This window comes from Pseudonaja textilis, chromosome 2 (assembly GCF_049901715.1).
Source record: "Pseudonaja textilis isolate UNSWEBS1 chromosome 2, rPseTex1.2, whole genome shotgun sequence".
Classification (NCBI taxonomy): Eukaryota; Metazoa; Chordata; class Lepidosauria; order Squamata; family Elapidae; genus Pseudonaja; species Pseudonaja textilis.
The window spans coordinates 39,097,017-39,121,749 of record NC_141991.1 but is presented as its reverse complement, the minus strand read 5'-3'; the positions used below and the strand labels follow the sequence as shown (position 1 = coordinate 39,121,749).

The 24,733-nt window shown below is 35.6% G+C and overlaps 1 protein-coding gene across 1 annotated transcript; it reads right to left on the bottom strand.

The window, feature by feature from the left end:
- Window positions 1–600: 600 nt before the first annotated feature.
- Window positions 601–24,086, bottom strand: EDEM1 (ER degradation enhancing alpha-mannosidase like protein 1). The gene is made up of 12 exons (XM_026722600.2): window positions 22,799–24,086; window positions 18,979–19,051; window positions 16,723–16,826; window positions 15,279–15,450; window positions 14,676–14,859; window positions 11,711–11,885; window positions 9,721–9,841; window positions 9,120–9,290; window positions 7,881–7,954; window positions 6,993–7,089; window positions 5,367–5,552; window positions 601–3,906 (listed from the first exon to the last, which is right to left on the bottom strand). The coding sequence occupies exons 1-12, from the start codon at window positions 23,296–23,298 to the stop codon at window positions 3,817–3,819; spliced, it is 1,947 nt and encodes a 648-aa protein (XP_026578385.1). The 5' UTR covers window positions 23,299–24,086; the 3' UTR covers window positions 601–3,816.
- Between the last annotated feature and the right edge of the window lie 647 nt (window positions 24,087–24,733).

Sequence of the window (24,733 nt, the reverse complement as noted above, 5' to 3'; positions counted from 1 at the left end):
CTTTGAGCCTAGAATATTGAACCTTTTCACAATATTCTAATTTTCTGAGATTGTGGATTTGGGGTTTTCATGAGCTGTAAGCCATAATCATCTCAATTATGACAAATCACGGCTTGAATTATCTTGCTTTGCATGTAATGAGTCTATCTCATATATTAGTTTCACCTTTTAAGTTGCATTACTGAAATAAATGAACTTTTGCACGATATTCTAATTTTTCGAGTTTCACCTGTAGACTCTCATACTTGCTCTTGGTTCTTAAATTCTAGGGTTAATACATTTCCTTATCAATCTTGCACCACCTGAGTATTCACAAGCTTGTAGGCAGACAAATTAGAATATAGCTGGCATTATCTTCTCTTTACAAGAACTTCGTTTATATTTTATACTGTTCTTAAACTATGATGTAAAATCAAAACCTGGTGGATTCTTGTTTAAAGGAAAAAGCCTGCCCAGGACAAAACTGTACAGACTCAAGTAGTTCTTTTATGTGGGCTTCATGTTTATCTAATTATACGGAAAACAAGTTCCTATTCCATGCAATATAATTTAGAACTTTTTAGTATCCATAACTATTCAGAAATGACAAACAGCAGCAAGTTAAGAAACAATCCTTTAATACAAATTATATGTAAAATTTATTCATTTTTAAATCTTCACAATTTCCAGAACATTCTTTTCTTTAAAAAATCAATCTTAACTCCCACACTATTACATACATGTTACAACAATGCCATTTTAGGCTAGAAAAATTCATATTGCACATCATAGTGAAAAATTCAGCCTGAAATTATGACTTGGCAAATTACCTGAACAATATTTTAGATTCGGCCTTAACACTAATTTTTTACTTATTTTTCATGAACTAAACATGGGTTTTACTAGATAAAACCGAGAGTTTCAAATATTTCATTTGAAAATTTGAGTTTGCTCTCTATAATCTTTTCAGACAGTTTTAAAGACTTTAGATCAATTTGTCAGGTATCTATCTGAAATCATTACAATACAGGGGTAGAGTAAGAAATCAACTTAAAAAATAGTGTAGTATGTAGCTCTCTAGAAATCGCTGGACTGCAGTTCCCATCACTCTTCACTATTGGACATGCTCCCTAGCAGTGATGGGATTTAAAGTCAACAAATTCAACACATTCCCACTGCTACAGGTAAACTTAATCAATTACTATATTCATCCTTATCAAACAGAATTATGTTGATTCAATCACTTGTAGCACTTTTCTTGAGGTTCACTTGGTTGTTTTAGAGCTATAAACTTCAAAACTTTGAACTTTAGTAACCTGACTAAAACAAACCTTAAGGTGTTTTTTTTAAAAAAAACCCTACATCTCAAATTATTACTTTACTTTTTAAAAAATAAATAATTCAAATTTGGATACTTAACATTTTAGTAGGCACAAACTTTGAAAAGTGGTGTAGCAAAACAATCTGAACAGAAGAGGTTTAGTCCTCATACACATTAATGCAGTTTCGTTGCAAGAAGTTACATGCCTTGACAACATGATTACAGCAGTAAACTAAATTGCTTTGGCTTGCATTTCCCCCCCTTCATACCAAGTACTTATTATGGTCCATGAAATCTATTCCTCAAACCAAGGAAGCATTAAGACCTTATTTCCTACACGCTCAAGAGCTCGAGTCAAAAGCAGGCAGATAGCAGGGATGGAATTGACTTTGATAAAGCTGAGAAATCTACTAAGCTAATATAAAGAATGAGATGCCTCTAAATTGGCTTGAATTTTCCTACTTTAAAAGGCCATGATTCTAAAGGAACCTAACCTTCTGAGGATGGATACTCCTACCAATGCAGCTATTGTTACAATATTCAGTTGTTTAGGATTAGCAGACCTGCTGATACTGAATAACTAATTAATGGTCTCTCCACTTTTTACCGACTACATTGTCCTAATACACTTTGGACATACCAGCAAAAATGTTTGGCTTCTAAATCAGTACTTAAGTCAAACATTCTAGGGATAGTTTTGGAAGGAGGGAGACAATTTAGATCTAGACTCAGTCACAAAGACTGCTTCGTTTTTCACAGAATTTTGTTCTGTTGATTCTGATTTGCCTACATTTTTTTAAAAAAAAGAACAATTGTGAAACAGGAAAATAACTTTTAGGGAGAAACAAAATCTATTTGGCAAACAGAACCCTACCTTGAGATCCCTGAGATTTATTGTTTGCCAAAGAGATTTAGCAAGCCTTAATTATTTGCAATGTTATCTGATTAACTTAAAATGTGATTTATAACACAAAATATATTTTATAAATAATAAGATTGCATTACGTAATGAAAAGAATATTTAAATGTTATAAAATATTTAAGTTGTGATCTAAGTTAACTTGCTTCTGGATTAGGAATTTAAGCCAAGTTTATCCTTTGATGAGAAATAATAATCATGCTTCAGTCTACTGAGAGATAATCTTCAAGAATGATAAAGCTGTGTTCTATAATTATACGAAGGTAGATATTTTTTAACTCTCCTAGCCACTAAGAATAATTTGGGGATGGTGATGGAGAACATGAGATATTTTACATAAAGCCTTTGGCCATAGACATTTTGGTTCTTTCAGCCCAACCTTCTTAAAAATGACTCACCAATATAATCATCTTCAGACAAATGAAAATTCTTGTCACAATTATTAAAGTTGAAATTAAACGTTAGAACCTCTTACAGAATTGGTTCCTCTCCATGTCCTCCAAATTAAAAATACTTGTCCAGAGTAAAGGTTACAATCTTATGTAAAATACTCAGTTCAAAATGAGTCTGAAAAGTATACAACTCCCAAATATTCTTTCTGAAGCTAATTAAGTTTTGGAATACAATTAATCTAAAATTGCTTTAGGAAAGACTGAGCTAAACTCTTCAGTTCTGTTCTGAGTCACAAAGTAACAAGGCACTAGTTCCAATAGCTTGCATATTAGGACTGCATGGAATGTGAATACTTCAATTTTATATTAATTCAGGTTGATTTTTAGGAAAGGCATGAAAGAATAAATACAAAACATAAAAACATAGCAATATCTTCAAATCAGCAACGCAAGGCCACTCAGTGAACAAAACTGAATGGCTTTTGCTTTTTTTTTTTTTTTTGCATTTTTATCTACCAGAAGGCACATTAAAAAAAGAAAAGAAAAATACCGGTTTCAGAAACTAGTAAACTCCATACACCCTTAGATGTGCAATTCAAATTAAGAACACTGTTTGCAACATCAATCAATATGATGTTAGTCCTGAACATAGTCCTGCAATAGCTTGGCTGGTATGCAAGCTGTGCTTCAATTATGATATATTTAGCAAGATATCTTAGGTAAACCAGAACCTATAGCCATTTTCCTACCTGAGCAATAATTAGTACTATTTATTGCTTGTGAAACCTTTCAACTTGGTGGAAGTCATTGCACATTCCCTTTTGTTCCTCTGACCACCTTTTTTCTAAAAGAAATATATTTTAAGTTGCAAGTTCTTTCCAAATGTTCTCTTTTGGAAGACAAATAAGTGATAGCAAGGCAGCATTTTAGGTGCAAGCCACTAAAGTAACTTTAACTATCAGCAATATGAGCTCTGAAGTTTGATGTATGAGATCTTAAGTTTGTGTTGTGCCATGTTTTACTCCATTTCAGTTACAGTAACTGCAATCTAACATGGAATGCTCTTTTTAATATGAGATCAAACTCTCATTACAATGAGGGTCTACTTAAGCACCTGTATTTGCTGTTAGCCTTGTAGTTCAAGAGGATCATAATCTTCAAATAAGATGTTGTCTTGCATCTTCTTAGCATTATTTCACAGCTGTTCAGATCAAACCCACCATCTGATCTATCTGTCTCATATAAATGCTCTTCAAAGGCAGCAGGTATCTTCTCTCGTCTGGTACTCTGTTACACTGTAAATAGATATTTATTTAAATTGAAATTGGAGATATTCACATTTTCTAAAGTTCACTTTGGCAAAAAACCATATTGTCAAAAAAGAATTTCCCTAAAAAAGTCAAGATGCTCAAGTACTGCTTGTCATAAGGCTTTGTGTCCAAAAATTACAAAGATGCAGATATTTTACATTTTGAGGTTAGAAACCTTCATCTTTAGAAATTGAGCAGATAAATAGTCCACAATACTGAAAAGTTTACCTCTGAAACAACACAAAATAAATTACACTGACTTTCACAAGGAATAAATGTTACTTAACTGAAATGATCTAGAGCAATAATCAATTCAATGTATCTGTATTGCTTATGAGTTATATAGCAATAGAAAATAGTTAAACACAGCTATACTTGTTGAATACTGACTAACTAATCTGCTCAGATATTATTTCTCTCCCCTGAAAAAGTTTATGTGTTTCCCATTTTCCTAAAAATATATATTTAAAATTCAACTAGAAAATAGCTGAATGTATTTTTTGTACCTACATTAAGGTAGACAATTTAGTCAGGGGAAAAGTTGCTTTAGTATTTTGAGCACCGTATTGGAAGCTGAACTCCCAAAAAGTGTAAAAGGAAAGAATAATAATTGAAATTAATTAATGAAAATAGAGACAGAGAATGCTTTCCTTTCAGTCTTGCAATGAAAAATTGGAGATTTGCAACTACAGTCCTCAGGATACAATTGTGAAGCTCAGACTACCCATGAACATAAATACTGCAGGTATTTCAAGCCAAAATAAGAATATATTAGAACTATGCATGCTTTAAGAATGATTCTAAAGAAGTACTTCACCCTTTATGCAAATACTCCTCTTCTTCACTATTCATTAAAGCAGCCTCTTTTTGCAAATTTCCACAAGTGTGAAGAAGCTCGGGCCACTTTACAAAGAGCAAAAGGCTGCTGTGAATCCAGAATCTTAAATAATCACAAAGCATGCACAATACTGAATTTGTATGCTAAAATAATGGAAAACCTGCTGAGGCTACTATGCCATTTTATAGCTTATTTAACATATCTTGGAGTAGTTGTTTCTATTGCACCAATTTATGCAGGCAGAATATGTAACATTTGCTACAATAACCACCTGGTGAAGTGGGTTAAAATGACTAATTCCAGTCACCAAATCAGCTTCTAGCTGACGTCTAACCACGATATCACTCTGGCTTGAACACCATATATAGTATGCATAAAGATGGAATACTTAGTGATCAAGATAGTCTTATTCTATAAAGAATTAAGCTTCAAGTATATCCTTGCAATTCCATCAATTTGTGATTTCATTATCCTAACTCTTTCACACTGTATCTGGCACTATCAATGGAAGAGAGAGAATATATTTAGGCCTATTAAACATTTTGTCAGACAACTGCTGTACCAAACTTCTAGATTCAAACTATGTAAGACACTGGCCTATACTTACATTAGAAATGGAGTTATTTGCTTTTAGTTCATTTGGCTTTATTTTTCCAGGGTCCTTCTGCTCCTCAGGGGAGGTATTTTGCCCTACTGAAACACGAAGGCGCTTATCCAGTGATACTATGTGTCCTTCTGTGGTAAACATGTACTTATTGCCTGATTTGTGCACAGGATTTTCTTCATCAAACAGCTGAAATTTAAGAAATTCAGAATATATAAATGTCCAAGTGGGGAAATAACATTATTTTTTAATATTTATATCTCACTTCACTCCAGAGACTGCAGGAGATCAAAAACTCATAAATACTTTATGATGCCTTATAATAATATTGTAATAAGTAAGAAATAGCAAAACAACACAGGAATTAAAAACAAAATGGCTCTTTATCTCCAAATATTATTTCAAAGATTTTTTGATTGCTTTGTGAGAAGATAGGGCTGCAGATGCAGTACATAATACAGGCCTCAGCGTATTCTTCAGGGAGAAACGACTGACACTACCCATTTTCAAAGTCACTTTCTGCTCTCAATTTGTCACAACTAGCTGTCTTCTAGGAAAACAACCAGCATGTGTTGTTACTGGGATTCAATTATAGCCTGTTTTGTCCTATCCAGAACTTTGCAGCTTCGAAACAGTAGGGCAGAATAACCTTAGCAACTCTTGTTTAGCTTAAAAGTAGATACAGATATCTTCATAGTCATGTGATCTCACCTCTAAATAATCAGTTTACTTTTTCCAGAGATTTTATAAAAACGTTAAGCAACACTTGAGATAGTGCCAAGCACTGTGGTACTCAATATCCAGGGAGCCATGGGATCAATTAGTTCTCATACCAATATCAATTAGAACTACCAATTTTCAAAGGAACTATTGAACACAGCCCCAATACTCAAATTTTTTTACACCTCCAGATGGATACCATGGGCAATGGTGTCAAGGATTACAGAGTAATTTAAAAAATAGATATACGCTATTACTTGATGTATATTATTTATGAGGTATGTTGTAGCATTATTATCACATTATTATCATTAGTGTAGTTCTAAGTCAAGTAAGTAATTCGAGCAGAATCTTGTGAGGTGACCAGGATTCAAGGAACCTGATGAAAAGAACAGACTTCTCCATTGTGAGCTCAGCCACTTACCCTCTGTGGGTTTTTTTTCCCAGACAAAAGGAGTGGTATGATTGCCTGGATTTGTGAGGATGTATCCCCGTAATTGAAGAGTCATCTCTCTATTCAGCCATGTCAACCTTCCCTTTTTAGAAAAGGTTTTAAAGAAAATGGGTAAAGAGTAGGTGCAGAGGTGTTATACAAAACAAATTGTCTGGATCCTCTACAATCAGGATACAGTTCCAGATATGGGATGTATAACAGGGCATTGGTCAGTTGTAATGTTCCCTGGTTCTTGAATGGAGGGAATATACCTCAAGTAATAGTATACATCACACAGCAAAGTTCCATTAAAGTACTTACGACAGACATTCTTGATTTACCATCTTAATAACAACATACTTAAAATACGTAGAAATATTAAACTTTATTTTACTGTAACAAAAATGTGTTCCTAATTGCAGTTCTAGTAAATAAAGTGTGCTTTAAAGAAAAAGTGCTCCTATGAAGATACATACCAAAAACAAATATTTACATGTTTCACTGAGAAAAAAACTTTCCATCCGATCTTCTTTGGATTTCTCTATAACATGGTGAAGAGTAGCATAACCACATCTGAAAAACAGAATTGAACACTTTTCATCCCCCTTTTAGCTTCAATCATAGGAAAGCTCTAAGGAATTAAGCTGGTTGTTTTATGAAGAGCTTGCAATTTATGTAGCATAGTTTTTCTCTACTTAGCTCTGAAACTATAATTTTACAAAGTCAGACCAGAGATTCAAAGTCAGACCAGAGATTCAACAAAGAAAAAAAACAGAACTATTGTCTCTTTTGAGAACAGAGATACTGTAACAACTGAAACATCTTTTGTTTTTCTCAGAAATCCAGCTGTTTGGCACAATAGCAATACTTTCTAATCAAGTTGGAAAAAATGAACATAAATCTCACAAGACTTCATATTCTCTGGTGAAACATAGAAGTACATGAAAACAAGCCTAATAATTCAACCAGAGTTATTTCCAATGGCCTGAAGTTAGCCACAAAATTACAGCTGGAAAATCTAATCAATGCAACTGATCTATTTTACACATTCAAGTTGCTTCAGGAATGTTGATTATTAGACAAAACAAAATACAAAAAATAAATAAATTTATAATTTAATTGTTATATGATTAGAACTATTTAAAACACAGTTCCAAGCACACCTATTAGTGTTTCTAATAAAATACTTATGCAATTCTACATATTCACTCAACATTATATTAGTAGGACTTATTTTATGTAAGCACACATGGGATTTCAACTTCAATTGTTAGGTCAACATTAAGAAGGTATATATGTTTGAATTATGTACAGCAACACAGTTCAGTTCAGCAAAGATTTAGTAATTTATACTGAAGGCTTACTTTGCTTTAGTATACTTCTCTAAACTCTGAAGAATATCCATTCCTACATGAAGATAAAAAGGGTTCTTTGTGGCCTAATGAAATAAAGGAAATAAATGTAAGAAATGGTGTTATATGATAACAATAACATTAAAAGAAAATGAAGCTTGATTTTGACTGTGCAAGAACAAGCTATATGAACTAATGCAATCAAGGCCAAAACTTAAAATCACCAAATGATTCAAAGTTCAGACTGTTCAACGAAGCTGAAGAAACAGTAGAACATATATTCAGTTCGTGCAAAAAAAATTGCACAAACTTATTATAAACAATACCATAACACAGCCTCCAAAATGATTCACTGGAACATCTTTGGTAATAGTGCCACCCACTTTCAACCATTTCAGTTTAAGGGCATTCAAAAGAATATTGTGGTCAGTGGTATCAAAAACCACTGAAAAGTCTATCAGGATCAGGAGAGTTGAATTCACACTGTCCTGGTCCAATTAAAGTTAATCAAAAGAACATGGTTTCAGATTCACACCCATGCCTGAATCTCAACTAAAAATAATCCATCTAATCCAGGATTTTCTGCAACCTGCTCGGCAATCTTTCCTAAAAAAGAGAAGATTGGATACTAGTTGATAATTATCCAAACTAGTCGGGCCACACAATTTTTCTTGATGATCTACACTATCTCCTATTTTAGAGCAGGCGAACTACCCTCTTAAGGATATATTTTCCATCAGCCCCTGCTAGCCTCCCATCCTTGTCCTAGCATCTTTCACTAACCAGGAGGGATAAGGGTCTAATCCACAGATCACAGACCTAACAGTACAGAAAGGCTTCATGTTGAAATTCCTAAATCTCTATACATTATTTTTATGTGTTGGTCTATTCTGGTATAACAAAGACTTGAATCCTTTTTTTCGGTGGTGGGATTCAAATTTTTTTACTACTGGTTCTGTTGGGCGTGGCTTGGTGGGTGTGGCAGGGGAAGGATACTGTAAAATCTCCAGTCAGAGGTGGTATTTGCCGGTTCTCTGAACTACTCAAAAATTCTGCTGCCAGTTCTCCAGAACTGGTCAGAACCTGCTGAGTACCACCTCTGCTTTAAAAAAAAAAAAACCACCAGCTGAGAACCAATTCTAAAATGTGCAAAAGGTCACATCTCAGCAGTAAAAATAATACACACTTATATATTTAATGAAGGACTTACTGTATTTCAAAATCAAGCTTTGAAGAAAAAAACTTACATACCTGATACAGGAGATATGTAGATTCTACTAATTCAGGCCTTAGAGGATAAAAGAGAACATCAGGTGCTTGTAACTGCCAATTATATCTCTCTGGAAGAGCACCATATCGTTTCCATATTGCATAATAAAATGCATGAAGGCAAATGGCATCTTCTACATCACCTATTAAAACCTGAAGCAAAATAACAAAAATGAAACATTCTACATTATATTTAATAGTTGATTTTATAAAGATGGAATGCACCATACTTATTGTGACTCAGAAATTATAACATCCTAATGCAAGAAAGCACCATTGTACTGATTAGACACTCTGAGACAACCATATGCTATTTTCTTTATGTAAATAAACAAAGAAATATCATAATTCATTTGCATTGATGAGGGGTAAAGCATCCCCAAAATTAAAGAATTTGGTGGGAAGAGCCACTAGGGCTTCGAAGTATTAGTTAAAAAAATGGACTTCTGATTCTCTTCCCCACACAAGCTTGTAGTCTGTTCTAATCAAGTCCCAGCCACTTTCATACCAATTGGGAATTCTTGATGTAGTACCATACATATATTTCAAATTTCCTATTTTCTCTCCACCACAGAAGAAATACCTGAAGTCCAGGAAAAAAAGCTTGAAGAGAATCAATCCAGGTGTTCATCAGCTGGCCGCTAAACATATTAACATTAACATAAAGAGGTGGGTCTCCTTCACCTTCATTGCAGGCTTCCCTCCTATGAAAAATGATGTACAATATTTCATATCAATATTTGAGGGCAAGCAAGGAACAATTATTTGAATTATTCATAATTTTAATTCCTATGATCAAACAGCATGCAATCTTTACAGAGAAAAATTACCCAGAAATCACACAGCAGGAGTGAGTGACCTCATTTTTCATATGAATCTGAATGTCATCTTGTAATGTTCATCTCTTTTATGTTTTGATTTTAATTTTTTTGATTCTTGTGAGCCACCCAGAATCAATGATAGTCAGGTGGCATGCAAGTTAAATTACTATTATTGTTGCTAGTGCAATTAATAAATAGTCCTAACAGGTATTAAAATTTCCATTCTGAAAATTGGATAACTGGACATCAAGTCCTAACCTAAGGTACTATATCAACAAGCATACATACTCAATAGTTTGAAGAAGTTATCAAATGGTATTCCTTTTAATTCTCTACCACTCAATGCAAGGATTATAGCAAAAATTGTAATAAATATTGAGCAACATTAAAATCAAAGTATATGTTACATAACAGATACAGTATTAATAGTATCCAACACAGCTCCAACCCCAGAGATGTACTTTATCTGTTAACTTGATACAGGGCAAGAAATGATGAGAACAATTAAAAGCTCAACAAATATTAGTACATTTACTAAGTATTAGTATCCTTACTAAGTATGGACATTTTTTTTTCTGACTCAAAGATACATTTTATTACATGTATAATGTAATGTGTCTACAAAAACTGTAGGGATGTAATATCAATAAGAGGCAAGGGCAAAAAAATTATGGTTTGGAAGGAAAAATTAACTCACAATTTAAAAAAAAATAGTGCAAAAGGCAAACAGGTCCAGGATCACACAATTCTAGGGCCGTTTGCCATGCTGAAGTTCAGTGGTTTCATAGCTCCTTCCAGAAGCCCAAGACACCTGAGGCTACAGCACCCCACCCAACCCAACCTAGACAAGCAGCATGACATGGAACCAGACAGCCCAGTCTGGTTCTTCATAACATAGTTTGAAGCTGCAACCACCTCAAGAAGCCCCAACCTGGCCCAGTTGCATCCCCCCACAACACTCCAAGTTCCCAGCTGCCTTGTACTCCACCATTCCAGCTGGCTTTTACCAGCTTCTTATTTCACCTGCTGCTGCCCTTAACAAGGCATGGGTCACAAGGTCTTTTTCCTGAGATCTCTTGAGGAAACCACCATGTGCAACCTCAATCAGAAAGCTGCCTAGCAAAGAACCAGGATAGCCATTTTGTCAAAAACTGGAGTAAGAAGGTGACAAAGATAAGTGGGGTCAGAAGAGTAAAGGGTGGCAGGGGACACCAATTTTGGGGACCCAAAGGGTACAGATGGGGGAGTGATGGATAGGTTGAAGCGCTTTCCTGTTTGTAAAGTGTAGGCAGCTGCCAAGATCTAATTTTTGATCATGTAACCACTGGAGTGCTGCAACCTCTGTAACTTTGAAGACCATATATAAATACCATTCAGTCAGCATCACTGTAACTTTGGTTACTGAACAAATAGTTAACTTGACTACTTATAACATGAAGGAACGAACCCGTTTCATATTTTCTGTCACTCAATGGTGATTTATTTATTGCCTTCAAATCATTATTGTTGGCTCTTGGTAACTTGAGCAGTCCTCATGGTTCTCTTGGCAAGATTTATGCAAGTTGTTATGCAAGTTATTATTTTCTTCCAAAAGTGAGTAACAGGCTTGAGACCACCCAGTTGAATTCGTACCTAAGGTAGGACTAGAATGCATGATTTCCCAGTTTCTAATTTGATATCTTAGCCATTACATTAAACTGGCTCTCCAAACAGTGCTATAATAACTTAAAAATAGATCCATAATTGACATACCCTCGCCTTAAGTAGTTCTGAATACTCCGATAAACATCATTGAACATCTCTAAATCTTCTTTTTCTCCAAAGAGGATGTATGATTTCAAAAGATACTCATAAAATGAATCTAAGCCTGCTCCTAAACCACTTTGTTTTCCCACCCAATGGCCAGTTTGAATATTCACAACATTACCTGTGGAGTAAGAAAAGAGAAAGAGAGAAAGAGAAAGGAAAATATTATTTAAATGTAAATGCACATATCTGAATCATAATCCAATTAATCAACTCTCAGGGGACAATAAAATTCCCGTATTTGTACAATAATACTAAATTAAAGAACATCTATTTATGGAAAATTCACAAAGGACCTAAACATTTAAAACAAGCATAATTTTGAGTACAGTAAAATTACAAGATACAAAATATTCAAATATGAATACTTTTGGATAACTAAACACCTTATTCACTTGACTTAAATGTATGAAGTGTGTTATATATGGCCAAATAACAATCCATATACTTTATTATTATATTTATCTGTGACTCTGAAAGACAATTATGGGTTTAGTATTTTAGATTAAAATTTGCAGATAATTCACCACATAAAGAATGTAATCTAATCTTCTTAATATATTTATGCAGCATCAATAGTAATAATAATAAACACAAATATTATTTCACAAGAGAATAAATGAGTTACGGCTGTTTTATATGTTTTGCTTTAAAGTAAAGGAGAAGAACTTACAGAAGGTATTCTTGGACATAAGCAGCAAATCCAGCAGGCACATCTATAACATCACATACATCTATTACATCACACTAGAGATTTTTGATCTGTACAATTACCAATAATATCAGAAAATGAAGATAAAACCAAATTCAAAGCTGCACTAACATTGGACTACATCTAATTTGTACACTCCATTGATAAATTATCTAAGTCAGCAGAAGCTTCCATGTACAGATAGACAATTCTTCCTTCTACAGTTCTTTACAGTCAATCACGCACATCTCAACCTCTTGGGAAGGAAAGGCAATAAATCATTTTAAAAGATTTCCATTCGATATCAACTTAGAAAAGCTTCTATACAATCACAGAACCTTCCTTTAGCCCAGGGGTCACCAACTTTTCGGACCTCAGGGACTACTAAATTCATAATTTTAAATCCTGTGGACCATTAATATGATCTGCCTAATGGCCAGCTAGTGGACGTGACTAGGTGGTCATGTGACTGGGTGGGTGTGGCCAACTCAATATCACACCAAGGAACGCCTCACCAACTTCTATTTGCCCCTCCTCCCAGACCCTCCTTGCCTGCCCACCAGGACTCCTTAGGGCCCCTAGAGGAAGCAGTTGTTGGAGCTATGCAGCCATCACGAGAAAGAGTTGGCAAAACAGCTGGCTCAGTTCAAATTGGATCTGACTGAGAAGGCGGCTCAACAGAAGCACTTCACTGATTACTACAGGTATAGGATTTCCAAGCAGAGCGAAGATCAGTGCAAGGCTGGACCGGAGCCTGGAGGCTCAGCTGGGCTGAGATGGTCAGCCAGTTCCAGGCTATGATACATTCCCACTGGAACAATGCCCTCTGGCTCTTCGCCACCAGCAGCACTTCCGTCTAGCCTTTGCCCAAAGCACTGTACCAGGAGGCTGAAGCAGCTCCCAAGTCAGAATTTCTGCCCCCCACTCCAACCCACACAAAGACCCTGAAAAGGGAGACTCTCTGCATCAACACAAACATTGACTGCACGTAACCTGCCCAGGGGCCATAGTTTGAGGACCCAATTTAGTGGAATACAAAAATGCAAAAAAAAAAAAAAATTCTGTGGACCACTGACATTTTTTTGCGTACCATGGACCACCAGTTGGTGATCACTGCTTTAGCCAATGGATATAGATGGGTACAAAGCCTATTATTTAGAGCCTATTATAAAGCCTATTATTCACATGAGGCTTTAAAAAAAACCAATCTAATTAGAAACCTTTACATTTAATTTGATTTATCAATCAATCAATTTAAGACAGAAAAATATGATTTGCTGAGAACTAGGAACCATATAGTTCTAGCTTTAGATGTGTATTTCAGAACATTCTACATATCTATGGTTTACTTTCTATTGCATGATTCTCTGTGGCTCATTTATAGCAACCAGACCTAAGGAATGGGTTGTATACACACCTTGTCATATAGCTTAGGGGATCCCAGAGCATAAAAACCCACTGGCTTTTTCATTACTTGCAACAATGAGTCACAAATGTCTTCAGAAGTAGATGAGCTGTTTATCAGCTATCTATATCAGGATGGGCAATTAAGAATTGCTGATGATTGCATCACCTCTTTGCACCTATGAGCTGTTCTGACAGGAAAAGATAGTTCTCATCTGGCATATTGCTAAGTTAAATGAGTCTCTGTGTTTAAGACAAAAGCAACTCTCCATGTCTCACATTTCCTTCTTTTCTAGATGTTGCTTAAGTAGAAAGAGTATTTTCTACCCTGTGTATTTCTTAAAGTAATTATAATTTGTATTGCCGCTGAAGATCAGTACATAATAAAACTCAACAGTGTAAATCAGATTACACATATATGAAAAAGGACAAATCATACTCTGAAATAAATCTTTTACTTGGAAGGTCTGTTAACATATTGAATGTTTGTTAGCATTAACTGACAGTTGAGCTAAATCCATATTCTGAATCCAAGGCAAATAAATGAAAAATACAAATCCCAGGAACTTATTCCATTTGATTAGAGGTTCCATTTGACTAGAACTATTTTCATCCTAGTAATATATAAGATAAAGAAGAGCAAGTGCTATAATGATTAATTTAATATTCCCAAGGAATTGGAATTGTCTAGAGATCTAGTTAATTCAATGGTGAAAGATTTTGCTCTCATACTAATATGAATACAAAGGATCAGCTATCAGAATAATACAAACCAAAAAGTGATATGAATGGTATCCAGGAAAAAAGATAAAATACCTAGTAACCCAGTGTCATTGCTCCTTAAGTTCCAGAGGGCTTTTACAGCTCGACGGGCAACCCACTCAAAAGTTGAATCCCCAAGAAGCCGACTAAGAATTCCGAATTCCACCAGTAATGATCCAGCCCCTGCAGTGCAAGTCTCATTATTGCTCCCAGAAGGAACTCCTGTCCTTAAGTTCACCTGCAAAGATATGAAGGTTTATAAGCAAGCTTACTAAGGAATAAGCAACTGTTTTACTGTTTCAAAGTTAGTGACAGAGATTTCATCAGTGTTCTGTCACAAACTTGCATCATATTCTACATAGAAACTATCGTAAAGGCATATCTAGACCATGTCAGCATTTAGCCATCAAGAAATCAGAACACTGAAATCCTCAAGGATCCTCAAGCAATTAATTCAGTATATTTACTACAGAATCTTATTTCCAAAATATATTTAAACAATGGCAATGGCATATTCATCTCAACCTTATAAATAGCGCTACCGGGAACATTTTTAAAGGCCAAGTTAAATTCAAATATTTAACATGTTACACCTTGGATTAAAAGACTTTAAAAGAATTTCCTTTGCCTGAAAATTGGCAATTGTTGTACACATACCCTTGGATAAGGAATTCCAGTTTTGGTATTCTCAAAGGCAGGTAATAGCCTTACTGCCAGGTCATGAGCCATATGCAACAGTTCATCATCATATCCCTTAATAGTCATATCACCAAAAGGCTGTCTTGTATCTGTAATTATTATGTGGGCTGAAAGCAGACTTCCCAAAACCCTAAAAGAAATTATATTGGTTATTATTTTAAATGAGACAATATATGTGAATATTATAGCAACAGAAATAACAGAATTATGATCACCCTTATAACCACACATATTAGCAATCAGGCAAAGTATGTACAGTCTATATCAGCAGACTCAACACAATAATAAGATGTTTTTAAAGGCAGAAAAGCATAATAAAGCAATAAAAATACCCTAAAAGTTATTGTGTTATTTAAGTTAAAGTTATTTCTCTAATCTCTGAAAGAGCATGCAACAAATCAGGAATCTCCTAGAAAGATAATGTTTGATAGAACTGGCTCTAACTTATGTCAGAACAATTGAAGACTTACATTGCTACAAAAGATAGCTTTTTGAAAGAACTGCAAGTTGGTTTTGGAAGAACTTACATCTTCTTGGAAAGGTAAAGTGATAAAAGTCAATACAGTATTGCTTTCATTTGTTCCTCTTATTTGTAACATAAATGTTCTTGCCAGCATTACATGTTCATTAATGTATATTTCTGAGAATCAATATTTTTAATCACACAGTGCAATTTCTCTCCCCTTTTATTTTGTCTGACAAATTGTACCATTCACGGTTCATGCTTTATGAGTCCATGTTCTTTTTTTACTTTACTTTTTTGGGGGGAGTGGTTTAAAAATGACATTTCAGATTTTACTTTCTGAAATACAAGTGTTTATCGGTGATGCATACCTCAGGGTTTCTACTTCTATCCTTACAAGATTCAATTTCAAGCTTCCTAATAAATCTGATATTGTTTCATCTACAATATTTTTGAAGGTGAAGAATTACATTGCCTTTGCTCATTCTTCAAAATTTCTCAAAGATTACAGGCAGTTCAGCAAGGTCCTTCAGTATTTACGAATGTAATTCATGAATTCTAGGAGATTTAAATCCATTCAAAACAAGCATTTCTTAATCATAAAGTTCTGACTTTGTCCCTTAATCCTGCATTTCATAATTACCAGGTGGAATATTTATCATTTTATTGGATAAGACCGAGTCAAATAGAAGAGCAAGAATTTATTATGATTTTGATGAGTAGCTGTATTAAAAGAACTAGTCTTAAATTGTAATTTATAAACTATTAATTATACACCCAAGTTATTGAACCATAATATGAACTGCTTTAAATATATCATTTTAAGACATTGATAATATAAATTTCATCAGTTAGACAGCAAGCAGAGTAAATTTTGTTTCAGAGTTTCTTGAATGCATTATTCACATTCAGTGTTGTCAAATTTCAGTAACATCCTACCTAATTGTTGCCTCGAAGACTTGGACAGTTGAATCTGTGTCAAATGTTACCGTGTCTATCACAAGCTTCACTGCTTTCCGAAATTCTGAAGAATTTCCCATTACCTTTTAAAAAAAGAAAAAAAGGCCTGAAAAAATTCTCCACATATTTTTATACAAAAATTGTTAAATTTGAAAAATAAATTGAAGTGTCTGTAATTGATGTCCTATAAATATAAAAGCAATTCACTCTTATGACCACAATTAAGGCCAGAATTTGTTTGTTAAGTCAAGTCACTACATGATAGGACTCTATTTTATGGTGGCAATAAAAGGAATCACATGGCTGCAAACTCCATGATTAAGCAAACCATGTGGTAGGAAATCCTAATCCAGCTTTATCCAATGAATTTTTTTTAGGTGGTAAATGGCAAAAAAAGTCAAAAAAACTCGATCACATAACCATGGGACGATGCAACCAGTCGTAAATATGAACTGGTTGTCAAACGCCTGGAATGCAATCACATGACTGTGGGGGTGATGCAGCAGTTGTAACTTTGAGCATGGATCATAAGTAACTTTTTTGTTTCCACCATAACTTTGAATGGTCATTATTAAACAACTGGTCATAAGCCGAAGACAATCTATATTTCTGTTACAGATAATAGCGGACCCACTAGGTTAAACAAAACAACAGAGAAATCAAGTGTTAATTTACAAAAAAATGTTTTAACTTGTAACTAGCGACAGAAGAGAAGTGAAGGGGGAGAGAGGCAGGGAGAAAGGGGGAGAAAGCAGGATTAAATGCATAACATGTATTTTAAAAGTATTTAATAACGTGATAAAATATTTAGTGATAGGCATACAGCTAGAACAGACTTACTAACAACATTGAGGTTAAAAAACGTTAAATTATCAGCTTGCAATAAAATCAATGATTTCCATATGATTTAATCGAAGAGCTGGACAAATCTGTCAATTTCAATTCACTATTCTTACTTTAAGTGCTTTCTTTTTTTCAATCTCTGCATCATTATGCTTTTTTTTAAAAAAAAAAAAGTCCATACCTACAAAAATTATGCAGTTATGAACATTTGCCCTAAAACATGAACTTTGGGTGATATTTTTCTTAATGTTTCTATAAACAACGTTCCCTTTAATAATTAAATGGTCCTTATGTGTGGTTTTATTCCAGTCAAAGAACCATAGATAATGAAACCCTGAAAAAAATGTATACAGTACATGCAAAGCCTGTCATTTTTTCAGAATTACATAATAGAGTTGGAAGGAACCTTGGAGGTCTTCTAGTCCAACTCCCTTAAGCAGGAAACACTGTACAAATGGCTGTCCAATCTCTTCTTTAAAACCTGGAGCACCTAAACTTCTGGAGGCAAGCCATTCCACCAATTAATTGTTCTTACTGTAGGAAATTTCTCCTTAATTCTAAGTTGGATCTCTCTTTGATAAAACTCCAATCCGTTACTTCCTGTCCTGCCCTCAGGTGCTTTGGAGAATAGGTTGACCCCCTCTTCTCTGTTAACAGTGCCTCAAATATTGGAAGACTGTTACCAAAAAAAATCTGCAGATAACTGAAATTTTTTACCACAATTTCCAAAATATGTTGTATTTTTAGCAATCATAGATAAACAAAGTCATGGGCCATGGAACCACAAACGCCAAGGGCCACCTGCATAGTTTTGCTGTTACAATTACATATTTCTTTATGACAAATATTTTGTTGTATTATTTTTGTTCATATAGCTCCACCACAAAACCTGGAAATCTATTAATGTAAAATACTAAATGTGCCTTAGTTGAGAAATATAAAATGATTAGCTTTACCTTAAAATATGAACTGAAATAACTTCTTCCCTATCCCTGCTAGCAAGGAAAACAAGAAAAAACAATATATTAAAATAAAAACTACCTAATAATAATAACTACCTTGATGTCAAAACTTTTGAATTGTAAAATATGTGTTTGCTACAAACGTCTCTACTCCTTAACTCTGTGGCATGCAGAAAAGAATCTCTTCTTCTTCCCAAGCCAAGCACGAATGGGAAAAAAAACCCCACCTTCCTATTACAGGCTAAAGAAAAGGATCCTCTCATAATCTTGCAAGAACTGTTGTCAATATTGGCCTAGAATTCTCAAGATTACAAAACTGAGGGATTAGGCACTTGTGTTAATGAAGATATTTTTTCTGAAATTTTGATATATATTTTTCTGATAGTACTTGTTTTTCCTTTCAGAAATTAAAAAAACAAATTTAACTCACTGCTAGGGTATCCAATGCATCAATCAGAGTAAGCGAATAGTTTCCCAGGACATCGTTGATATTCAGATTTGAACTGAAATAGATTACATTAGAGTTAGTTCAACCAAATTTTAAAATACTTAATTCACTTAAGTAAATTTTAAGTGATATAGCTTAAATTATTAACTGGAAGAACATCCCAAAGAATTTTAAGGGAAATATTCTTAAATAAGGGCATAAAGGATTGCAGCTACATAGCTTAAACCAAATATTAACACTTTCATAGTTTATTATTTACTAGATTTTTATCCCATTTTTATTTATTTCGTAGACAAACTATGTTTGGAATTGTATATTAATATCATGGTATGAAACTTAGAAACCAAAGAAGCTGGGACTTATTTCCACTGAAGTTTTAATTATGATTAAAAGGAGTATTCAAGTGAATTATAGTAGATTCCGCAAATCTGATTTTAAAAACTGGATACATATGGTATTTTAAACAATAATCTATTATTTATATCACAACTAATGTAGCCCAATATATTAAGTATTGGACTCTACACAAGGTGATTTTAGCCAATGGTCTATAATTAATTATAGTAGTCTATGAATGGTTTTTTTTTTAAAAAAAATGGAGATACAATTAATCTATGATAATTCTATGAAAAATATAGAAAAACATCTGTCCTAAAAAAAAAAAAGACAGTCATCCAAGAACACTGGGGATTTTATAATACCTAGACAAATTTTAAGTATTTGCTTCAATGTTTCATTATTCTAACAAGATAACACCATGAACACTGTTAAAAGATACAAGATTATATAAACCAATCTTTGAAAAACAGAGATTACAGAAATATTTCCCTATACAACATATATCATTACTGTGGAATCTCCAGCCATGACCGTAATCCGTTCTAGGACTTTGGTCGCAACCCAATTTGGTCATGACTGGGAAGCAAGACTGACTGCACATGTGCGGACACGATCGCTGTGGCTGTGTTTGATCGCCACCCGAGGATATGTTCACAACCAGAAGCAAAAATTTTCTGAAATTGGCCATTGTCCCATTTCGTCATGGTCAGAAGTGTTCGTGACCCAAGGTTCCACTGTATACTCACACACACAGAGGGGGGAGAGCGGGAGGGTTTACCTGCCTAATGTATTATGATAATTACAATAATCTGGCTAATCCTATAATCAGATTAAGCTAGGCTATTTGGAAAAAATGATTGCAGAAATCAGAGAACTGTACTTCTTAATGGCACATGTTTGAAAATAGCCACAGTTATAATATCTAAAAGATTAGCATGGATAACATTGACAGCACATTATATTACTTTATTTCTAATAAGAGTTCAAATTTATACTGACAAAATGTACTTCTAACAAACAGCCAGATTTTTGAAGAATTTTTAATAAATTCAAGTCCAGTACGAATATGTATAAATCTGAATGAACAGCTTTCCACATATTCCAAGAATTTTTGTTCAGATCAAATATGAATTTCAACCTCACATTATTTCTATATGTAACCATTTGTGTCACATAACTGATTCCAGACAACTGATATATATTATTTCCATAAAAATAGTTTTATTAGAAAAACTGCCATTTTGCCAATACTTTCTATTTAGAAACTGTTCAAAATCTGTAGCAATCTGAGAATTCGTGGCTTATATAATTGGAAAGGAAAAAAAGAGCACTTTTTTACAGATAACTACCATAACTAATATTTCTCAATGGCCTGTATTGGGTCCAGTACTTTTTAAACTGTTCATGAACCATCTCTAAAGTTAAGGATGAATAGTGAGAAGGCTACATTTTGATGATGGCTTTAATGTTTTAAGATTACTAAAAGCAAAAAATAACACATAGTTTCAGAAGAATATTTCAAAACTGCAAATAAAATGGTAAATGAATATCATTGTTACAAAATAAAATGGAATCCATATGGAAGGAAAAATTAACATTATAAATATTCTTCCAATGACTATGTTGCTTAAAGTTCTTTTGAAATGTATTAAATAACACAATGAAAACTGCTGTGCCAATTGTGTAGGTAAATTCTATATGGGGAACATTAGAAGAGACACTAAAAAGGCTGTCAATATTATATGCATTATAGATTATAGCAAAAAGATTTTACAGCTGCTAAAAGTTAAGAAAAAGGTAGCATGTGTAAAAAATATATTAAAAAAAGAATGCTCTATTCTCATATATGATGTAGCAAAATTTAAAAACATCCAATGAAGTACAGAGGCATTCAGGATTGTTAAAAAATCATACTATGTCCGTTAACTACAAAATCTAATAGTGCAATATGTGCTCACTTTAAAAAAGGATTATATAGCCATGGAGAATAAGCCTATGTTGAACTAGCAACTATCAATAGCTATTTTTCATTAGAGCAATATTCATTTTCTGGAAGTTTGCTTCAATTCAGCAGTTCCAACAAAGACGACTTTTATGAATGTACTCACAGGAACAGCTGTTAAAGTGGACATATCAACAAGGACAACGACTTAATCATGAATGATTTACTCATGATGTTGCTGTACAGATAAAATTATTACAAGTAACTTACACGACCCTATTGGTTAAGATGGATTTTATACACATAAGTGTGTATACTTTATCCCCAATATCAATGCCAATTGTTGGGAACTGCGCTAAGAATAGCCTATTGCTCCCCAAAATGTTATTTATTGGTTAGCAATTCTAAGAGAAGATTAGATAGAAGAATTATCCATCAGGGTTTTTATTATATTCTCAGGTTGGCATTATTTAGAAAAGAATACACTATTTTTAAGATGTCATAAAACTCGTTTCTAAATCAACTTGCCCAAAAATATACACAATGAGACATGTCCCCTTAGATTAGTTAATCTAGAAAGTGCACCATACCATACACCTGTAACTATTCAGAAGTAATCTGAGGTTGATTATAATGTCTGTAAGAGACAGGCATACAAAGAAATTATTAGTACTTTCAAAGCAATAAGCTTAGTATTTACACCTGAGAAAGATTCCTCTTGGGAGGAATGAAGCAATGCTTATGCAATTTTCAAGCAGGTCGAGGATCTTTAGAAGTATAAACAACATGTAAAATATGATCAACAAACTCAACATAATTCTGTCAGATGCTGGACTATACAATCTAATAAAGAAAAGGGATTTGAAAAAAAACTCCATTAAATCATGGTTGTCACCCTCTATTAAATCCTTCACATACAGCGTCAAAGAAATTGAATATTTCAGTAAACAGTAATTATGTTTTATTATCACTATCATAACCTTTCATCTGTTCATATCCTACAAATCTTGCAGTACCTCCACACATACTACTGGGGACCTTCTTTGTTATTTATACCCTTGTCTTTTTACCACTGGGGACTTTTGTTATTGTCAGCCACCTAAATCAGGGCATTTTAATTGTTCTTACATATGCAATGAATAGTAATGAACTGGAAACCCATTAACCACTGAGATGACTGAATCAAAACGACAAAAACTATTCTTATCTTTTGGAAAGGTACTTTCAATGTACCCCTCGGTCCTCACATAATTAACTCGGTACTTAATTTTCTTTTTAAAGCCAAATCTGTAAATTACCGTATCACAGACACTCACTGTCCATTTAACTTACAGACAAGGAGGCAGCTACCTCCCCTAAGGATGCTACTAACCCAATGCCTGTTTTTTCCACCTCTTCTCGCCAACCACATCCCATGTCCCGGACACAAGCAACCGGGGCTGGAGGGAAAGCAAGAGCCAAGGCGGTAACCTCTACCCTCTCGGCCACTTCAACGCTTCCGAGCCCGGCGTGTCAACTTACGGGTCGGCTCGATCGGGCCCGCGGCCCTGGCAGTGGATGGGGTTTAGCTCGTCCTGAGGGAAAGCGTAGGCCATGTAGTTGTCGTAGCCGAAAGAGAACATGCTGCGGGCGGCGTCGCGCAACTGGGACCGGAGATCCGGGGAGAAAGCCCGGTTGTAGCGCTTCTCATACTCGTCGCCGCCGCCGCCATTGCGGCGGGACCATGAAGAAGAAGCAGCGGCCGGGCCAGGGCTGCCGCCGCCGCCGCCGCCGCCGCCGCCACCACCTCCTTTATCGCCTCCGCCGCTATCGCCTCCCCATGCTCGTCCCAAGAAAGAGGCCCAGTGAGGGGCTTTGAGACACCGCGAGCCGGAGGAGTCTCCTTCCTTGGCCGGGCTGCCGCAGGAAAAGGCGCGGAGGCGCTGCTGGTAGAAGCCGAAGCTGGGCCCCGCCAGCCACAGGAGGGCCTGCCCGGCCAGTCTCAGGGCCAGCAGCGCCAACACCAACGACCGCCATTGCATGGTCGGAGGAGTCGCAGCCGCCGCGCTCTCCTCTCACGCGCATACTTCTCGCGGAAGTTGTGCTTAGAACGCTCCGCGCCTGGGGAAGCGCGGGCGGGGCCCGTAAGCGAAGCCGCGCCGCGCCTCCTCCTCCTCCTCCAACTCCGCCTCGGCCCCCAAAAGATGACGCGTCTCCTTTAAGAGCGAAGGCTGTGACACGGAGAGGAAAGACAGGGTTTGGAAAGGAAGCATTGCGACAATTGGCGTTTGGATTCGCCTTCGAAAACTTCCCCATAGGCTTCCGACTGAAGAGCGGACGGATGAAAATGACGTCAGCGAAAGGTGATTGTCGCCGTGGACTGCGTGTGGGAAGGGCTTCAGACGAGAAAGAGTTGATGTGGCGCTCTGCGATTTTTTTCTCCCCGGCACGGCTTAGCCAATCAGAAAGAAGGGGTTAGTTTTTTGGGCGGAGCTATATCGCTGCGCCTTTGCAAGATTGGGGATTGGCTGGCCTTTCGGCTGCTGCGTCGCCGGGTGGGGGGGAGAGGGCGAGGGCGGGGATTACAAGTTTAGCTGACTGGCTAACGGAAAGGGGAAATTATCTGTCCCCCAAAAAAAAACAACCCTTGGTGCCAACTACACGCTTTGCCACCTATTACCGTGTTTTCACTACACTAATCGTTTTTTAGTTGGTTGCCATCAAGGCGTTGCCAACCACGTGGGTATTTTTTTCTGGATGATGCATTCCTAATCTGACCCTTCAGGTTTTTGGACGGTGCATCCATCGCTATAATAATAAAGAATTCGTCCTCTTCGTCCATATTGCAGACCGTGTCTTCTGTCTTGTGTATCGCATTTTCATGAGGACAATGAGATGTTTCAGGATTCCCATTTTTCCAAGGACATTCTGCCCTTCGATGTGACACAATCAAAACACTTATCTATAATCAATGAAATAATGTGGAGTATTCCTTGACTTTCTGTATCACTTAGTGTACATCTGCACTAATGTCTCTGCTTTTTCTAAAACCGGCTTGAGCATCTGCGATTTCTATTTCCATTGGAGGGCTCTAAGAATATGCCTTCAGTGATCATAGCTGTTATGTCAGATCTGCTTCACTCCTTCGCTTTGGTGCCAGCCTGCCATAAAATGTGGTGAAGGGGAATGGGAAGATAGGGAGGGGGGAATGACAGGAATCAGGTGCCATCCAGAAGCAATGGTTGAAAGATCCAAGGACACAATCTTGGGAAAGGAATGTGAAACCCATTCAAAGAGGTGCCAAAATGTGGAACTGTTACCAAAACACCAAGTTTGAACCTTATTGGACACCACCAAGATGTCCAAGGTGGGGAGGGCCTGAGAGAAGGGAAAGTTACCTAGGTTGTGCCTGAAATCCTCAGATTTCAGTTGTGCCTGAAATCCTCAGTAGCTTTGCTACTTGGCTTCAGTAAAAGT